The sequence below is a fragment of the Heptranchias perlo genome, unplaced genomic scaffold (assembly GCF_035084215.1).
Source record: "Heptranchias perlo isolate sHepPer1 unplaced genomic scaffold, sHepPer1.hap1 HAP1_SCAFFOLD_372, whole genome shotgun sequence".
Taxonomy (NCBI): Eukaryota; Metazoa; Chordata; class Chondrichthyes; order Hexanchiformes; family Hexanchidae; genus Heptranchias; species Heptranchias perlo.
In genome coordinates, this window is record NW_027139384.1 from 53,631 (window position 1) to 72,501 (window position 18,871).

The following is an 18,871-nucleotide window of genomic DNA, read 5'->3' on the forward strand; positions in this document are numbered from 1 at the left end:
ACAGTAACACACCCTCTATAAACAGGGACTGTGTACAGTAACACACACCCTCTATAAACATGGACTGTGTACAGTAACACACACCCTCCATAAACAGGGACTGTGTACAGTAACACACACCCTCTATAAACAGGGACTGTGTACAGTAACACACACCCTCTATAAACAGGGACTGTGTACAGTAACACACACCCTCCATAAACAGGGACTGTGTACAGTAACACACACCCTCTATAAACAGGGACTGTGTACTGCAACACACACCCTCTATAAACAGGGACTGTGTACAGTAACACACACCCTCTATAAACAGGGACTGTGTACAGTAACACACACCCTCTATAAACAGGGACTGTTTACAGTAACACACACCCTCTATAAACAGGGACTGTGTACAGTAACACACACCCTCTATAAACAGGGACTGTGTACAGTAACACACACCCTGTATAAACAGGGACTGTGTACAGTAACACACACCCTCTATAAACAGGGACTGTGTACAGTAACACACGCCCTCTATAAACAGGGACTGTGTACAGTAACACACACCCTCCATAAACAGGGACTGTGTGCAGCAACAGACACCCTCCATAAACAGGGACTGTGTACAGCAACACACACCCTCTATAAACAGGGACTGTGTACAGTAACACACACCCTCTATAAACAGGGACTGTGTACAGTAACACACATCCTCTATAAACAGGGACTGTGTGCAGTAACACACACCCTCTATAAACAGGGACTGTGTACAGTAACACACACCCTCTATAAACAGGGACTGTGTACAGTAACACACACCCTCCATAAACAAGGACTGTGTACAGTAACACACACCCTCTATAAACAGGGACTGTGTACAGTAACACACACCCTCCATAAACAGGGACTGTGTACAGTAACACACACCCTCTATAAACAGGGACTGTGTACAGTAACACACACCCTCTATAAACAGGGACTGTGTACAGTAACACACACCCTCCATAAACAGGGACTGTGTACAGCAACACACACCCTCCATAAACAGGGACTGTGTACAGTAACACACACCCTCCATAAACAGGGACTGTGTACAGTAACACACACCCTCTATAAACAGGGACTGTGTACAGTAACACACACCCTCTATAAACAGGGACTGTGTACAGTAACACACACCCTCCATAAACAGGGACTGTGTACAGTAACACACCCTCTATAAACAGGGACTGTGTACAGTAACACACACCCTCTATAAACAGGGACTGTGTACAGTAACACACACCCTCTATAAACAGGGACTGTGTACAGTAACACACACCCTCCATAAACAGGGACTGTGTACAGTAACACACACCCTCTATAAACAGGGACTGTGTACAGTAACACACACCCTCTATAAACAGGGACTGTGTACAGTAACACACACCCTCCATAAACAGGGACTGTGTACAGTAACACACACCCTCTATAAACAGGGACTGTGTACAGTAACACACACCCTCCATAAACAGGGACTGTGTACAGTAACACACACCCTCTATAAACAGGGACTGTGTACAGTAACACACACCCTCTATAAACAGGGACTGTGTACAGTAACACACACCCTCCATAAACAGGGACTGTGTACAGTAACACACACCCTCTATAAACAGGGACCGTGTACAGTAACACACGCCCTCTATAAACAGGGACTGTGTACAGTAACACACACCCTGTATAAACAGGGACTGTGTACAGTAACACACACCCTCTATAAACAGGGACTGTGTACAGTAACACACACCCTCTATAAACAGGGACTGTGTACAGTAACACACACCCTCTATAAACAGGGACTGTGTACAGTAACACACACCCTCTATAAACAGGGACTGTGTACAGTAACACACACCCTCTATAAACAGGGACTGTGTACAGTAACACACACCCTCTATAAACAGGGACTGTGTACAGTAACACACACCCTCTATAAACAGGGACTGTGTACAGTAACACACACCCTCTATAAACACGGACTGTGTACAGTAACACACACCCTCTATAAACAGGGACTGATATCTGTCTCGAGAATACAATCCAGCCTCTATCCTGAGCTGGATATCCTAATGAGCCCATTTAATTATTCCCGTTTTGGACATACCGTTCAGCGCTGATGTACTCGCTCGAGATTGGACTGCACTTAACCCCAGCAATCCTGACGCCATAGGCAATCTCGCGGAAGTGCAGGCCCAGGTTATCACCATGGATGGTGACTCTGGTTCCACCCTCCTTAGGGCCAGCCATCGGGTGGAACTGTAACACAGAAAGCAAGACTGAAACTCTCACATGGTTTTAAACACCTCCACGGTTACATAGAGAGTCGTCGACACTGTCCCATCAAACACTCCCAGGGCAGGTACAGGGTTAGATACAGAGTAAAGCTCCCTCTACACTGTCCCATCAAACACTCCCAGGGCAGGTACAGGGTTAGATACAGAGTAAAGCTCCCTCTACACTGTCCCATCAAACACTCCCAGGGCAGGTACAGGGTTAGATACAGAGTAAAGCTCCCTCTACACTGTCCCGTCAAACACTCCCAGGGCAGGTACAGGGTTAGATACAGAGTAAAGCTCCCTCTACACTGTCCCATCAAACACTCCCAGGGCAGGTACAGGGTTAGATACAGAGTAAAGCTCCCTCTACACCGTCCCATCAAACACTCCCAGGGCAGGTACAGGGTTAGATACAGAGTAAAGCTCCCTCTACACTGTCCCATCAAACACTCCCAGGGCAGGTACAGGGTTAGATACAGAGTCAAGCTCCCTCTACACTGTCCCATCAAACACTCCCAGGGCAGGTACAGGGTTAGATACAGAGTAAAGCTCCCTCTACACCGTCCCGTCAAACACTCCCAGGGCAGGTACAGGGTTAGATACAGAGTAAAGCTCCCTCTACACTGTCCCGTCAAACACTCCCAGGGCAGGTACAGGGTTAGATACAGAGTCAAGCTCCCTCTACACTGTCCCGTCAAACACTCCCAGGGCAGGTACAGGGTTAGATACAGAGTAAAGCTCCCTCTACACTGTCCCATCAAACACTCCCAGGGCAGGTACAGGGTTAGATACAGAGTAAAGCTCCCTCTACACTGTCCCATCAAACACTCCCAGGGCAGGTACAGGGTTAGATACAGAGTAAAGCTCCCTCTACACTGTCCCATCAAACACTCCCAGGGCAGGTACAGGGTTAGATACAGAGTAAAGCTCCCTCTATGTTGTCCTATCAGTTCTCTAACTGTATTGGATTCTTGTATCTGTTGAGATTTGGATGGAGACTGTTCCCACCTTTCCCGTCAGTGGTGCAGGCAGGACTCACACCCAGATACTGCATTCGACATAACAGCCTGACCCAATATTAGGGTGATTTTAAACCTCCTCCCTCCCTACTCCATCTCACCCTATCACCCTCTCCTTCTATTCCTCTCTCCCTCATGTGTTTATCGAGCTTCCCCTTAAATCCATCGATTCTATTCCCCTCAACCACTCCATGTGGGAGCGAGTTCCACATTCTCACCGCTCTCTGGGTAAAGAAGTTTCTCCTGAATTCCCCGACTGGATTTATTCGTGACTCTCTTATATTGATGGCCCCTCGTTCTGCTCTCTCCCCACAAGTAGAGACATCTTCTCTATGTCTACCCTATCGAAACCCTTCATAATTTTAAAGACCTCTATCAGGTCACCCCTCAGCCTTCTCTTTTCTAGAGAAAAGAGCCCCAGCCTGTTCAGCCTTTCCTGATAGTTATAACCTCTCAGTTCTGGGATCATCCTTGTAAATCTTTTTTACACCTTCTCCAGTGCCTCTATATCCTTTTTATAATATGGAGACCAGAACTGTGCCCAGTGCTCCAAGTGTGATATGGAGACCAGAACTGTGCCCAGTGCTCCAAGTGTGATATGGAGACCAGAACTGTGCCCAGTGCTCCAAGTGTGATATGGAGACCAGAACTGTGCCCAGTGCTCCAAGTGTGATATGGAGACCAGAACTGTGCCCAGTGCTCCAAGTGTGATATGGAGACCAGAACTATGCCCAGTGCTCCAAGTGTGGTCTAACTAAGGTTCTATCCAAGTTTAACATAACTTCTCTGCTTTTCAATTCTATCCCTCTAGAAATGAACCCCAGAGCTTGGTTTGCTTTTTTTTAATGGCCTTAATAACCTGCGTTACTACTTTTAGTGATCTGTGTATCTGTACCCCCCCAGATCCCTCTGCTCCTCTGTCCCATTTAGACTGCTATTATCCGAGCAGTATGTGGCCTCCTTATTCGTCCTACCAAAATGTAATACCTCACACTTGTCTATGTTGAAATTCATTTGTCAATCACACGCCCATTCTGAAAGTTTATTAACGTCTTCCCGTATATTGTCGCAGTCTTCTTCGGTATTAACGATACCCCCCAATTTGGTGTGGTCTGCAAAGTTTGAAATTGTGCTTCTGATTCCCGAGTCCAAATCGTTGATGTAAATGGAGAACAACAGTGGTCCCAGCACCGATCCTTGTGGAACACCATTTCCCACCGTGTGCCAGCCTGAGTAACTACCTTTAACCCCTACTCTCTTGATATGAACAGAATCCTACAGCACAGACGGAGGCCATTCAGCCCATCGTGCCCTGTGCCGGCTCCCCCCGAAGGAGCGGTCCGATTCGTCTCTGAATAAATCGCACACACGAGAAAAACAGACAGTGTTAATTCGAGCTGTGGGCCTACCTCACCGCAGGGGAGAGACCCCCTCCCCCCCCCCCCACTAGGGGTTGGGAGGCCGTACCTTAGTGATTCGGGGGTGGGTACACCGGATGTTACGGCTGCTCGGCTGCATCCAGTTGAAGTCGGGGGTGGCACAGTCTTGGCGAAGGTGGCACTTCCTCTGCGGCACACACCAGCCGCACTCGAACCTGGGCTCGGCCTTCAGGCACAGGCCGCAGCTCTCCCGCTGGGCCGAGCAGTTGTACAGGAGGGCTGGGAGAGAGCGGAAAGAAGGAAAATTCTGCTTTATGGATGTGTAGACATTTCGGAGCCCTTTCAGAACGTCCCAAAGCACTTCACGGCCAATGGAGTACTTTTTTTTGGTTTTTGTCGGGATGTAGGGAAACGCGGCCAGCCGATTTACGCACAGCAAGATCCCACAGTGTGGTCAACGACAGGTGACTAAAGGGACAGAGGCTCAAACTCCATAGAGGCAGGAATTCCTTCCCCATAGAAAGTGTGACCAGCAGACGGGACTGGATCCCCGTGCAGGGAGATACCCTGGAATTGGTTGGGTGGGGGGGCAGGGATGGGGTCTTTCCGAATGGCTGGGCTAAGCTGGGCCCTAGCGGCCTTCCTAATCCCAGTCTATCCCGTGCCTTGTCCCTGTATCGTAGGCCCAGTCCTGCTGCTTCTTATTGGGAGCTCACATAGCCCAGTGGGAAGGGTTCTCTCACTGGGAAGCTGCTCCCATCATTCGGGCTCGATGCCACCGAACGAATGGGAAGACTGAGAGAGCCTGAGGAGGGCGTGAGGGTCATTAATGGCCAATCAGGGCCATCGTTGGGTCAGTCACATGGAATGACCAATCAAGGCCATCAATTAGTCATTCTATGTGACTGACCTATCAAGGCCATCGATAAGTCAGTCACATGGAATGGCCAATCAGGACCATCGGTAGGTCAACACATTGAACGGCCAATCAGGACCATCATTAGGTCAACACATAGAATGGCCAATCAGGATCATCGATAGGTCAGTCACATAGAATGACCAATCAGGACCATCATTAGATCAGTCACATAAAATGGCCAATCAGGACCATCGATAGGTCAGTCACATAGAATGGCCAATCAGGACCATCGATAGGTCAGTCACATAAAATGGCCAATCAGGACCATCGATAGGTCAGTCACATAGAATGGCCAATCAGGACCATCGATAGGTCAGTCACATAGAATGGCCAATCAGGACCATCGATAGGTCAGTCACATAGAATGGCCAATCAGGACCATTGATAGGTCAGTCACATAGAATGGCCAATCAGGACCATCGATAGGTCAGCCAACTGTTTGGTCCAATTGCAGCTCGGGGAGAGGTCAGCGAGAGGTCAGATTGCCAGAGGCTGGGATGGATGGAATTCAGCGGGAAAAATAAAAAAAACCTCAAATGCTTGGTGAAAGGATTAAGATGGTTATTGTAGATTGTACCTTTAACGCTGGCTGGCTTATCAATGATGAACTCTCCATCCCAGACAATGGAGAAATCCACGGCCAGGTCTCCAATATCATCACCTTCATACGAGTACTGAAAGACAAGGAGAGAGTGAGGGGCTGATGGGGCTAACTGAGAGAGGCAGAGAGTGAGAGAGAGAGACAGAGACAGAGGTTCAGAGACAGAGGTTGAGAGACAGAAAGTGAGAGACAGAGAGTGAGAGAGTCAGAGACAGAGTGAGAGACAGACAGAGAGTGAGAGTGAGAGACAGACAGAGAGTGAGAGTGAGAGACAGAGTGAGAGTGAGAATCAGAGACAGAGGTTGAGAGACAGAGAGTGAGAGTGAGAGACAGAGGTTGAGAGACAGAGACAGAGGTTGAGAGACAGAGACAGAGGTTGAGAGACAGAAAGTGAGAGACAGAGACAGAAAGTGAGAGACAGACAGAGAAAGTGAAAGACAGCCAGACAGAGGGAATGTCGGACAGACATAGAGACACGGAGAGACATAGCGAGACAGTCTGAGAGAGAAAAAGACACACACAGACAAAGAGAGACAGATGAGAATGAGAGACACACAAAATAACAGATACCCGGGAGTGAGTTACAGGCTGGAATCTAATCGAGGGGTTCGGGGGTTTTATATATAGAATAACAGATACCCGGGAGTGAGTTACAGACTGGAATCTAATCGAGGGGTTCGGAGGGGTTTATATATAGAATAACAGATACCCGGGAGTGAGTTACAGACTGGAATCTAATCGAGGGGTTCGGAGGGGTTTATATATAGAATAACAGATACCCGGGAGTGAGTTACAGACTGGAATCTAATCGAGGGGTTCAGGTGGGTTTATATATCGAATAACAGATACCCGGGAGTGAGTTACAGACTGGAATCTAATCGAGGGGTTCAGGGGGGTTTATATATAGAATAACAGATACCCGGGAGTGAGTTACACACTGGAATCTAATCGAGGGATTCGGGGGGGTTTATATATAGAATAACAGATACCCGGGAGTGAGTTACAGGCTGGAATCTAATCGAGGGGTTCGGGGGGTTTATATATAGAATAACATATACCCGGGAGTGAGTTACAGACTGGAATCTAATCGAGGGGTTCGGGGGTTTATATATAGAATAACAGATACCCGGGAGTGAGTTACAGGCTGGAATCTAATCGAGGGGTTCGGGGGGTTTATATATAGAATAACAGATACCCGGGAGTGAGTTACAGGCTGGAATCTAATCGAGGGGTTCGGGGGGTTTATATATAGAATAACAGATACCCGGGAGTGAGTTACAGGCTGGAATCTAATCGAGGGGTTCGGGGGGGTTTATATATAGAATAACAGATACCCGGGAGTGAGTTACAGACTGGAATCTAATCGAGGGGTTCGGGGGGGTTTATATATAGAATAACAGATACCCGGGAGTGAGTTACAGACTGGAATCTAATCGAGGGGTTCGGGGGGTTTATATATAGAATAACAGATACCCGGGAGTGAGTTACAGACTGGAATCTAATCGAGTGGTTCGGGGGGGGTTTATATATAGAATAACAGATACCCGGGAGTGAGTTACAGACTGGAATCTAATCGAGGGGTTCGGGGGGTTTATATATAGAATAACAGATACCCGGGAGTGAGTTACACACTGGAATCTAATCGAGGGGTTCGGGGGGTTTATATATAGAATAACAGATATCCGGGAGTGAGTTACAGACTGGAATCTAATCGAGGGGTTCGGGGGGTTTTATATATAGAATAACAGATACCCGGGAGTGAGTTACAGACTGGAATCTAATCGAGGGGTTCAGGGGGGGTTTATATATAGAATAACAGATACCCGGGAGTGAGTTACAGACTGGAATCTAATTGAGGGGTTCGGGGGGTTTATATATAGAATAACAGATACCCGGGAGTGAGTTACAGACTGGAATCTAATTGAGGGGTTCGGGGGGTTTATATATAGAATAACAGATACCCGGGAGTGAGTTACAGGCTGGAATCCAATCGAGGGGTTCAGGGGGGTTTATATATCGAATAACAGATACCCGGGAGTGAGTTACAGACTGGAATCTAATCGAGGGGTTCAGTGGGGTTTATATATAGAATAACAGATACCCGGGAGTGAGTTACACACTGGAATCTAATCGAGGGATTCGGGGGGGTTTATATATAGAATAACAGATACCCGGGAGTGAGTTACAGGCTGGAATCTAATCGAGGGGTTCGGGGGGTTTATATATAGAATAACAGATACCCGGGAGTGAGTTAGAGGCTGGAATCTAATCGAGGGGTTCGGGGGGGGGTTATATATAGAATAACAGATACCCGGGAGTGAGTTACAGACTGGAATCTAATCGAGGGGTTCGGGGGATTTATATATAGAATAACAGATATCCGGGAGTGAGTTACAGACTGGAATCTAATCAAGGGGTTCGGGGGGGTTTTATATATAGAATAACAGATACCCGGGAGTGAGTTACAGACTGGAATCTAATCGAGGGGTTCGGGGGGGGTTTATATATAGAATAACAGATACCCGGGAGTGAGTTACAGACTGGAATCTAATTGAGGGGTTCGGGGGGTTTATATATAGAATAACAGATACCCGGGAGTGAGTTACAGGCTGGAATCTAATTGAGGGGTTCGGGGAGTTTATATATAGAATAACAGATACCCGGGAGTGAGTTACAGGCTGGAATCCAATCGAGGGGTTCCGGGGGTTTATATATAGAATAACAGATACCCGGGAGTGAGTTACAGGCTGGAATCTAATCGAGGGGTTCGGGGGGTTTATATATAGAATAACAGATACCCTGGTGTGAGTTACAGGCTGGAAACTAATCGAGGGGTTCGGGGGGTTTATATATAGAATAACAGATACCCGGGAGTGAGTTACAGACTGGAATCTAATCGAGGGGTTCGGGGGGGTTTATATATAGAATAACAGATACCCGGGAGTGAGTTACAGGCTGGAATCTAATCGAGCGGTTCGGGGGGGTTTATATATAGAATAACAGATACCCGGGAGTGAGTTACAGACTGGAATCTAATCGAGGGGTTCGGGGGGTTTATATATAGAATAACAGATACCCGGGAGTGAGTTACAGGCTAGAATCTAATCGAGGGGTTCGGGGGGGGGTTTATATATAGAATAACAGATACCCGGGAGTGAGTTACAGACTGGAATCTAATCGAGGGGTTCGGTGGGGGGGTTTATATATAGAATAACAGATACCCGGGAGTGAGTTACAGACTGGAATCTAATCGAGGGGTTCGGGGGGGATTTATATATAGAATAACAGATACCCGGGAGTGAGTTACAGGCTAGAATCTAATCGAGGGGTTCGGGGGGGTTTATATATAGAATAACAGATACCCGGGAGTGAGTTACAGACTGGAATCTAATCGAGGGGTTCGGGGGGGGGGGTTTATATATAGAATAACAGATACCCTGGGTACATTGAATGCACTCTGCCTTCTTCCAATTCCCTTGGGCCCATTGAGCCACGTGGCCTTGATGAAGAAGTTTCAGGTGTCAAATGTCATCTGGCTAAAGGGGAAGGGGTCTCACAGCCCTAGGCGGTTCCTGCAGAGAGACGCATGCACATTTTACAGCGGGAGGCAGTCGATGGCCATCGGGACTTTCAATATTTCCCTCTCTAAAGCGCAGCGAGACTACTTTTCGACCCCTCCCTCGGTCTCACTCACCCCTCTGAGGCAGAAGGTCGAGGGTTCGAGCCCCCACTCCAGAGACTTGAGCCCCGTAATCCAGGCCCCGACACTCCCCCCCGGTGCTGGTACTGAGGGAGCGCCGCACTGTCGGGATGAGACGTTAAACTGAGGCCCCCGTCTGCCCTCTCAGGTGGGACGTAAAAGATCCCACGGCCGCTATTGGAAGAAGAGCAGGGGCGGGGGGGAGGGGTAGTTCTGCCCGGGGTCCTGAGGCCGATATTTATCCCTCAACCAACATCACTAAAAAACAGATGATCTGGTCATTTATCACTTTGCTGTTTGTGGGATACAACAGTGACCGCACTTCAAAAAAAAAGTACTTCATTGGCTGTGAAACGCTTTGGGACGTCCTGAGGTGGTGAAAGGGGCCTGAGAAATGGGAGTCTGTTCTTTCTCCCTGGTCAGCACTGCACCAGGTACACAGACCGAGTCACCAGATGGAGTTCACTTGTGGACAGTGATCCTTCCGAGGGCTGCCAGGGTATATTAAGCAGCGGGAGGTCGGTGACATTCCCCATCTCTGTGAGAGAGCGTGAGAGTGACAGAGAGAAAGAGAGAGAGAAGAGAGAAAGAGCGAAAGAAAGAGAGAAACAAAGGGAGAAAGAGAGAGAGAGAAAGAGAGAAAGAAAGAGAGAGAAACAAAGGGAGAAAGAGAGAAAGAAAGAAAGAAAAACAAAGGGAGAAAGAGAGAGAAAGAGAGAAAGAAAGAGAGAGAAACAAAGGGAGTAAGAGAGAAAGAAAGAAAGAGAAACAAAGGGAGAAAGAGAGAGAGAGAGAGAGAAAGAAAGAGAGAGAAACAAAGGGAGAAAGAGAGAGAGAGAAACAAAGGGAGAAAGAGAGAGAGAGAAAGAGAGAAAGAAAGAGAGAGAAACAAAGGGAGAAAGAGAGAAAGAAAGAAAGAAAAACAAAGGGAGAAAGAGAGAGAGAGAAACAGAGAAAGAAAGAGAGAGAAACAAAGGGAGTAAGAGAGAAAGAAAGAAAGAAAAACAAAGGGAGAAAGAGAGAGAGAGAAAGAGAGAAAGAAAGAGAGAGAAACAAAGGGAGTAAGAGAGAAAGAAAGAAAGAAAAACAAAGGGAGAAAGAGAGAAAGAAAGAAAGAAAAACAAAGGGAGAAAGAGAGAGAGAGAAAGAGAGAAAGAAAGAGAGAGAAACAAAGGGAGTAAGAGAGAAAGAGAGAGAGAGAAACAAAGGGAGAAAGAGAGAGAGAGAAAGAGAGAAAGAAAGAGAGAGAAACAAAGGGAGAAAGAGAGAGAGAAACAAAGGGAGAAAGAAAGTGAGAAAGAGATAGAGAGAAAGAAAGTGAGAGAGAGAGAGAGAAAGTGAGAAAGAGAAAGAGAGAGACAGGGAGAAAGAGAGAAAGAAAGAGAGACTCACTCTCATTGCACTCAGCGTCTGAAAGACCCAGAAGTGAGGAAGGAACTTGAAATCCAGATCAAAGAACACCAACACCCTGCATTTACCCAGTCCCTTTACCGCAGTAAAACGTCCCCAAGGTCCTTCCCAGGAGCGTAAATCAGACTAAATTTGACACCGAGCCCCGTGAGGAGATATTAGGACAGGTGACCAAAAGCTTGGTCAAAGAGGGAGGTTTTAAGGAGCGTCTTAAAGGAGGAGAGAGAGAGGCGGAGAGGTTTAGGGAGGGAACTCCAGAGCTTAGGCCCGAGGCACGGCCGCCAATGGTGGAGCGATGGGAATCGGGGGCTGACCCAAGTCGGGAGGGTCCCCAGAGGGGACGTCCGACAGAGTTGCGACCTGGGTTGCGAGGGGGGGGAAGGTGGGTGATGGGGAAGAGGGGGGAGCGGAGGGCTCTTAAGCAGGCGAGACCCTTGATCGCAGCCCCGGTGTTTGGCTGGGGCAGGCGAGCAGGGGGAGGGGTGCGTTCTCAGCCCTCTGTGAGAGGGTGTTTGTTTCAGTGGATTGGAGAGGGAGGGAACGCAAAGCCCACTCGGAAGCGCCAGCCTTTCAAGGATGTTCAGCGACCTTGCTCTGCTTCCAAAATGTCCCACCTGGGATCTTGCCTCCCATTCCAATCGCTGCAAAACACCTCCTCTGCAGCCCGTCGCAGTCGCGTGCGTGAGGGGAAGGGGGTTGGTGGTCCTGGTACCGATTAACCCTTGGAGGGCTGAATAGTAATAAAGGGCAGTGGGTTATCGCCACTGTGCGATGGATATCAATGTTCCAATAACAGCCTCTTGTCCAACTCCCCCCTTTCCCACCAACTCCCATCGCTCCACCATTGGCGGCCGTGCCTCGGCCCTAAGCTCTGGAATTCCCTCCCTAAACCTCTCCGCCTCTCTCCCTCCTCCTTTAAGACGCTCCTTAAAACCTCCCTCTTTGACCGAGCTTTTGGTCGCCTGTCCCAATATCTCCTTACGGGGCTCGGTGTCTGATTCACGCTCCTGCAAAGGGCCTTGGGGACAATTTACTACATTAAAGGGGATATACAAATGCAGGTTGTTATTGAATAAAAGATGGAACTGGCATTTCTACAGCGGCTTTCACTGCCTCAGGACGTCCCAAAGCGTTTCACAGCCAACGGAGTACTTTTATCGATGTGTGCTCACTGTTGTAATGTAGGAAATGCGGCAGCCAATTTACACACAGCAAGATCCCACCAACAGCCATGTGATAACGCCCCAGATCATCTGTTTTTTTTTTTAAGTGATGATGGTCGAGGGATAAATATCGGCCCCAGGACCCCGGGGAGGACTCCCCCTCTCCCCCTGCTCTTCTTCCAATAGCGGCCGTGGGATCTTTTGCGTCCCGCCCGAGAGGGGCAGACGGGGGCCTCGGTTTAACGTCTCATCCCGAAAGACGGCCCCTCCGACAGTGCGGCGCTCCCTCGGTACCGGCATCGGGCGGGGGGAGTGTCGGGGCCTGGATTACGGGGCTCGAGTCTCGGGAGCTCGAACCCCCGAGCTTCTGACTCCGAGGCACGAGTGAGACACAGCAGCCCTCTCCCCTCCCCTTGGGCTTGCTCATCGCCTAGTCAGCTCACTTTCGATTTGCCCAGAAACCTCCCACTTGCCGGTGTGTGCAGTCTGAATTCTGTGGGTCGGGAGACTTGGAAAGAGTCGAAATGTAAATCGGAAGCCAGGAATCTGCCAGTACCAGCGGCTGGGGATAGAGGCAGATTTCCGGGAACAGGGACGGAAGTATCCAAGGCCCTCCGAGAGAGAGAGAGAGAGATAGAGTGTGTGTGTGCACTCCATACTGGGGTAAACAGAGCCTTTCCCAGTGTGGGTTAAGGGAAGTGGGGGGTGTCCCCACAGGGGGAGAGTGTGGACTCTGTATCGAGATGGGTTTCTACATGTGTCAGACACCCAGCTGACCAAAATGGTTGCACCCAGGCCACCCACAGAGGTAAAAGTCTGGGGACATTCCTGCCTTAAATGCAATCAGGCTGCTGCCGTCACTAAGCTAGTTTTGCAGAGTTACCGATATCAGTTGCATTCAAGTCGATAAGCTTTATGTAATACTCTTAATCAAACTATGTGACCCCAGTGTTATACAGTGAGAGACCCGGACCCCCCAGTACTGTACCCCAGTGTTATACAGTGACAGACCTGGACCCCCCAGTACTGTCCCCCAGTGTTATACAGTGACAGACCCGGACCCCCCAGTACTGTACCCCAGTGTTATACAGTGAGAGACCTGGACCCACCAGTACTGTACCCCAGTGTTATACAGTGACAGACCTGGACCCCCCAGTACTGTACCCCAGTGTTATACAGAGACAGACCTGGACCCACCAGTACTGTACCCCAGTGTTATACAGTGACAGACCTGGACCCCCCAGTACTGTACCCCAGTGTTATACAGTGAGAGACCTGGACCCACCAGTACTGTACCCCAGTGTTATACAGTGACAGACCTGTACCCCAGTGTTATACAGGGACAGACCTGGACCCCCCAGTACTGTACCCCAGTGTTATACAGTGACAGACCTGGACCCCCCAGTACTGTACCCCAGTGTTATACAGAGACAGACCTGGACCCACCAGTACTGTACCCCAGTGTTATACAGTGACAGACCTGGACCCCCCAGTACTGTACCCCAGTGTTATACAGTGAGAGACCTGGACCCACCAGTACTGTACCCCAGTGTTATACAGTGACAGACCTGGACCCACCAGTACTGTACCCCAGTGTTATACAGTGACAGACCTGGACCCCCCAGTACTGTACCCCAGTGTTATACAGTGACAGACCTGGACCCCCCAGTACTGTACCCCAGTGTTATACAGGGACAGACCTGGACCCACCAGTACTGTACCCCAGTGTTATACAGTGACAGACCTGGACCCCCCAGTACTGTACCCCAGTGTTATACAGGGACAGACCTGGACCCCCCAGTACTGTACCCCAGTGTTATACAGAGACAGACCTGGACCCCCCAGTACTGTACCCCAGTGTTATACAGTGACAGATCCGGACCCCCCAGTACTGTACCCCAGTGTTATACAGAGACAGACCTGGACCCCCCAGTACTGTACCCCAGTGTTATACAGTGACAGACCTGGACCCACCAGTACTGTACCCCAGTGTTATACAGGGACAGACCTGGACCCACCAGTACTGTACCCCAGTGTTATACAGTGACAGACCTGGACCCCCCAGTACTGTACCCCAGTGTTATACAGGGACAGACCTGGACCCCCCAGTACTGTACCCCAGTGTTATACAGAGACAGACCTGGACCCCCCAGTACTGTACCCCAGTGTTATACAGTGAGAGACCTAGACCCACCAGTACTGTACCCCAGTGTTATACGGTGACAGACCTGGACCCACCAGTACTGTACCCCAGTGTTATACAGTGACAGACCCGGACCCACCAGTACTGTACCCCAGTGTTATACAGTGACAGACCCGGACCCACCAGTACTGTACCCCAGTGTTATACAGTGAGAGACCTAGACCCACCAGTACTGTACCCCAGTGTTATACGGTGACAGACCTGGACCCACCAGTACTGTACCCCAGTGTTATACAGTGACAGACCTGGACCCCCCAGTACTGTACCCCAGTGTTATACAGTGACAGACCTGGACCACCCAGTACTGTACCCCAGTGTTATACAGGGACAGACCTGGACCCACCAGTACTGTACCCCAGTGTTATACAGAGACAGACCTGGACCCACCAGTACTGTACCCCAGTGTTATACAGAGACAGACCTGGACCCACCAGTACTGTACCCCAGTGTTATACAGAGACAGACCTGGACCCACCAGTACTGTACCCCAGTGTTATACAGTGACAGACCTGGACCCACCAGTACTGTACCCCAGTGTTATACAGAGACAGACCTGGACCCACCAGTACTGTACCCCAGTGTTATACAGAGACAGACCTGGACCCACCAGTACTGTACCCCAGTGTTATACAGTGACAGACCCGGACCCCCCAGTACTGTACCCCAGTGTTATACAGTGAGAGACCTGGACCCCCCAGTACTGTACCCCAGTGTTATACAGAGACAGATCCGGACCCACCAGTACTGTACCCCAGTGTTATACAGTGAGAGACCTGGACCCCCCAGTACTGTACCCCAGTGTTATACAGTGAGAGACCTGGACCCCCCAGTACTGTACCCCAGTGTTATACAGAGACAGACCCGGACCCCCCAGTACTGTACCCCAGTGTTATACAGTGAGAGACCTGGACCCCCCAGTACTGTACCCCAGTGTTATACAGTGAGAGACCTGGACCCCCCAGTACTGTACCCCAGTGTTATACAGTGACAGACCCGGACCCCCCAGTACTGTACCCCAGTGTTATACAGAGACAGATCCGGACCCACCAGTACTGTACCCCAGTGTTATACAGTGACAGACCTGGACCCACCAGTACTGTACCCCAGTGTTATACAGTGAGAGACCTGGACCCCCCAGTAATGTACCCCAGTGTTATACAGTGAGAGACCTGTACCCACCAGTACTGTACCCCAGTGTTATACAGAGACAGATCCGGACCCCCCAGTACTGTACCCCAGTGTTATACAGTGACAGACCCGGACCCACCAGTACTGTACCCCAGTGTTATACAGTGAGAGACCTGGACCCCCCAGTACTGTACCCCAGTGTTATACAGTGACAGACCTGGACCCCCCAGTACTGTACCCCAGTGTTATACAGTGACAGACCTGGACCCCCCAGTACTGTACCCCAGTGTTATACAGTGAGAGACCTGGACCCCCCAGTACTGTACCCCAGTGTTATACAGTGACAGACCCGGACCCACCAGTACTGTACCCCAGTGTTATACAGTGAGAGACCTGGACCCCCCAGTACTGTACCCCAGTGTTATACAGTGACAGACCTGGACCCACCAGTACTGTACCCCAGTGTTATACAGTGAGAGACCCGGACCCACCAGTACTGTACCCCAGTGTTATACAGTGAGAGACCTGGACCCACCAGTACTGTACCCCAGTGTTATACAGTGACAGACCCGGACCCACCAGTACTGTACCCCAGTGTTATACAGTGACAGACCCGGACCCCCCAGTACTGTACCCCAGTGTTATACAGTGACAGACCTGTACCCCCCAGTACTGTACCCCAGTGTTATACAGTGAGAGACCTGGACCCACCAGTACTGTACCCCAGTGTTATACAGGGACAGACCTGGACCCACCAGTACTGTACCCCAGTGTTATACAGGGACAGACCTGGACCCACCAGTACTGTACCCCAGTGTTATACAGTGACAGACCCGGACCCACCAGTACTGTACCCCAGTGTTATACAGTGACAGACCCGGACCCCCCAGTACTGTACCCCAGTGTTATACAGTGAGACACCTGGACCCACCAGTACTGTACCCCAGTGTTATACAGTGACAGACCCGGACCCACCAGTACTGTACCCCAGTGTTATACAGTGACAGACCCGGACCCACCAGTACTGTACCCCAGTGTTATACAGAGACAGATCCGGACCCACCAGTACTGTACCCCAGTGTTATACAGTGACAGACCTGGACCCACCAGTACTGTACCCCAGTGTTATACAGTGACAGACCTGGACCCACCAGTACTGTACCCCAGTGTTATACAGTGACAGACCTGGACCCACCAGTACTGTACCCCAGTGTTATACAGTGACAGACCTGGACCCACCAGTACTGTACCCCAGTGTTATACAGTGAGAGACCCGGACCCACCAGTACTGTACCCCAGTGTTATACAGTGACAGACCCGGACCCACCAGTACTGTACCCCAGTGTTATACAGTGAGAGACCCGGACCCACCAGTACTGTACCCCAGTGTTATACAGTGAGAGACCCGGACCCACCAGTACTGTACCCCAGTGTTATACAGTGACAGACCTGGACCCACCAGTACTGTACTCCAGTGTTATACAGTGAGAGACCTGGACCCACCAGTACTGTACCCCAGTGTTATACAGTGACAGACCCGGACCCCCCAGTACTGTACCCCAGTGTTATACAGAGACAGATCCGGACCCACCAGTACTGTACCCCAGTGTTATACAGTGAGAGACCTGGACCCCCCAGTACTGTACCCCAGTGTTATACAGTGACAGACCTGGACCCCCCAGTACTGTACCCCAGTGTTATACAGTGACAGACCCGGACCCCCCAGTACTGTACCCCAGTGTTATACAGTGACAGACCTGGACCCCCCAGTACTGTACCCCAGTGTTATACAGTGACAGACCTGGACCCACCAGTACTGTACCCCAGTGTTATACAGTGAGAGACCTGGACCCACCAGTACTGTACCCCAGTGTTATACAGTGAGAGACCTGGACCCACCAGTACTGTACCCCAGTGTTATACAGTGACAGACCCAGACCCCCCAGTACTGTACCCCAGTGTTATACAGTGACAGACCCACCAGTACTGTACCCCAGTGTTATACAGTGAGAGACCTGGACCCACCAGTACTGTACCCCAGTGTTATACAGTGACAGACCCGGACCCACCAGTACTGTACCCCAGTGTTATACAGTGACAGACCTGGACCCACCAGTACTGTACCCCAGTGTTATACAGTGAGAGACCTGGACCCACCAGTACTGTACCCCAGTGTTATACAGAGACAGACCTGGACCCACCAGTACTGTACCCCAGTGTTATACAGTGACAGACCCGGACCCACCAGTACTGTACCCCAGAGAGTTTCAGAAGCCCAGCGCACCGACAGTTAAGCTGCTCTCTGGAAGGTCAGATGAGGCACCCGGGGAAGGTCAGGCGTGATTTTAAGTGAGCCGTTACTAACGAGCCTGGCGTCAGCCGGCATGAATGCTGACGCGACGACCTTTCACCTCAGGCCTCAGGCCTGAGGCCTGCACGGTGCATTAGGAAAATTGGGCCAAGTTATTTAATTCGGGACGGGTCAACTTTCTCACAGGAACCCAGCGTTACTTTCTCCGACCTTTCGGCAGGCAGCAGCTGTTTAAGTAAAGATGGAATCCCAGGAGGGGGCCGTTACCTCAGTACTTCACTTTCCGCTCTGAGGCGTAACTGAGATCAGTCGTGCCATGACTGAACACGCTGTTAGCAACTACAATCTTCTCCCTTGCTCTCCCGGCTCCCGGCTGGGGGCGCAGGTTCCGCGGGCTCTGGTGGCGCCCCCATCCGCTCACTTCTGCGGCCATTTCCGCGGCTATTCGACTGCGGAGTGCCTTGGGGCGTCTCACTACGTTAAGGGCGCTCTCTTAATGCAAGTTGTTGGTCCAATGGGGTAGTCGGAAAAAGGCTAACGCTGGCTTCCAAGCCTCGAAGGCCGTGCTGGTGACTGCTGCCGAGGCCTCTTTAGTGGCGCTTTTTGTTCCGTGAATGAGGGCGTTAATTGCGTGGGCGGCTTATATGGAACGCTCGACGGAATCTAGCATGTTAACTTGGGTATTAACCCCTTCTGCGAGGGCGCCAAGGGTACGGGGATCGGGCGGGAAAGTGG

The 18,871-nt window shown here is 50.2% G+C and overlaps 1 protein-coding gene across 1 annotated transcript in view; it reads right to left on the reverse strand.

Annotated features, from left to right (window-relative positions):
* The window catches only part of LOC137311619 (plexin A3-like), a gene marked incomplete at its 3' end in the record, with an annotated part of 195,978 nt that overhangs the window by 53,402 nt on the left and 123,705 nt on the right, over window positions 1–18,871 (reverse strand). The window contains exons 10-12 of the mRNA XM_067978717.1: window positions 6,198–6,294; window positions 4,790–4,980; window positions 2,132–2,283 (exon numbers count right to left, since the gene is read on the reverse strand). Of these exons, the coding sequence (XP_067834818.1) occupies window positions 2,132–2,283; window positions 4,790–4,980; window positions 6,198–6,294 (440 nt within the window). The remainder of the gene's footprint in view (window positions 1–2,131; window positions 2,284–4,789; window positions 4,981–6,197; window positions 6,295–18,871) is intronic.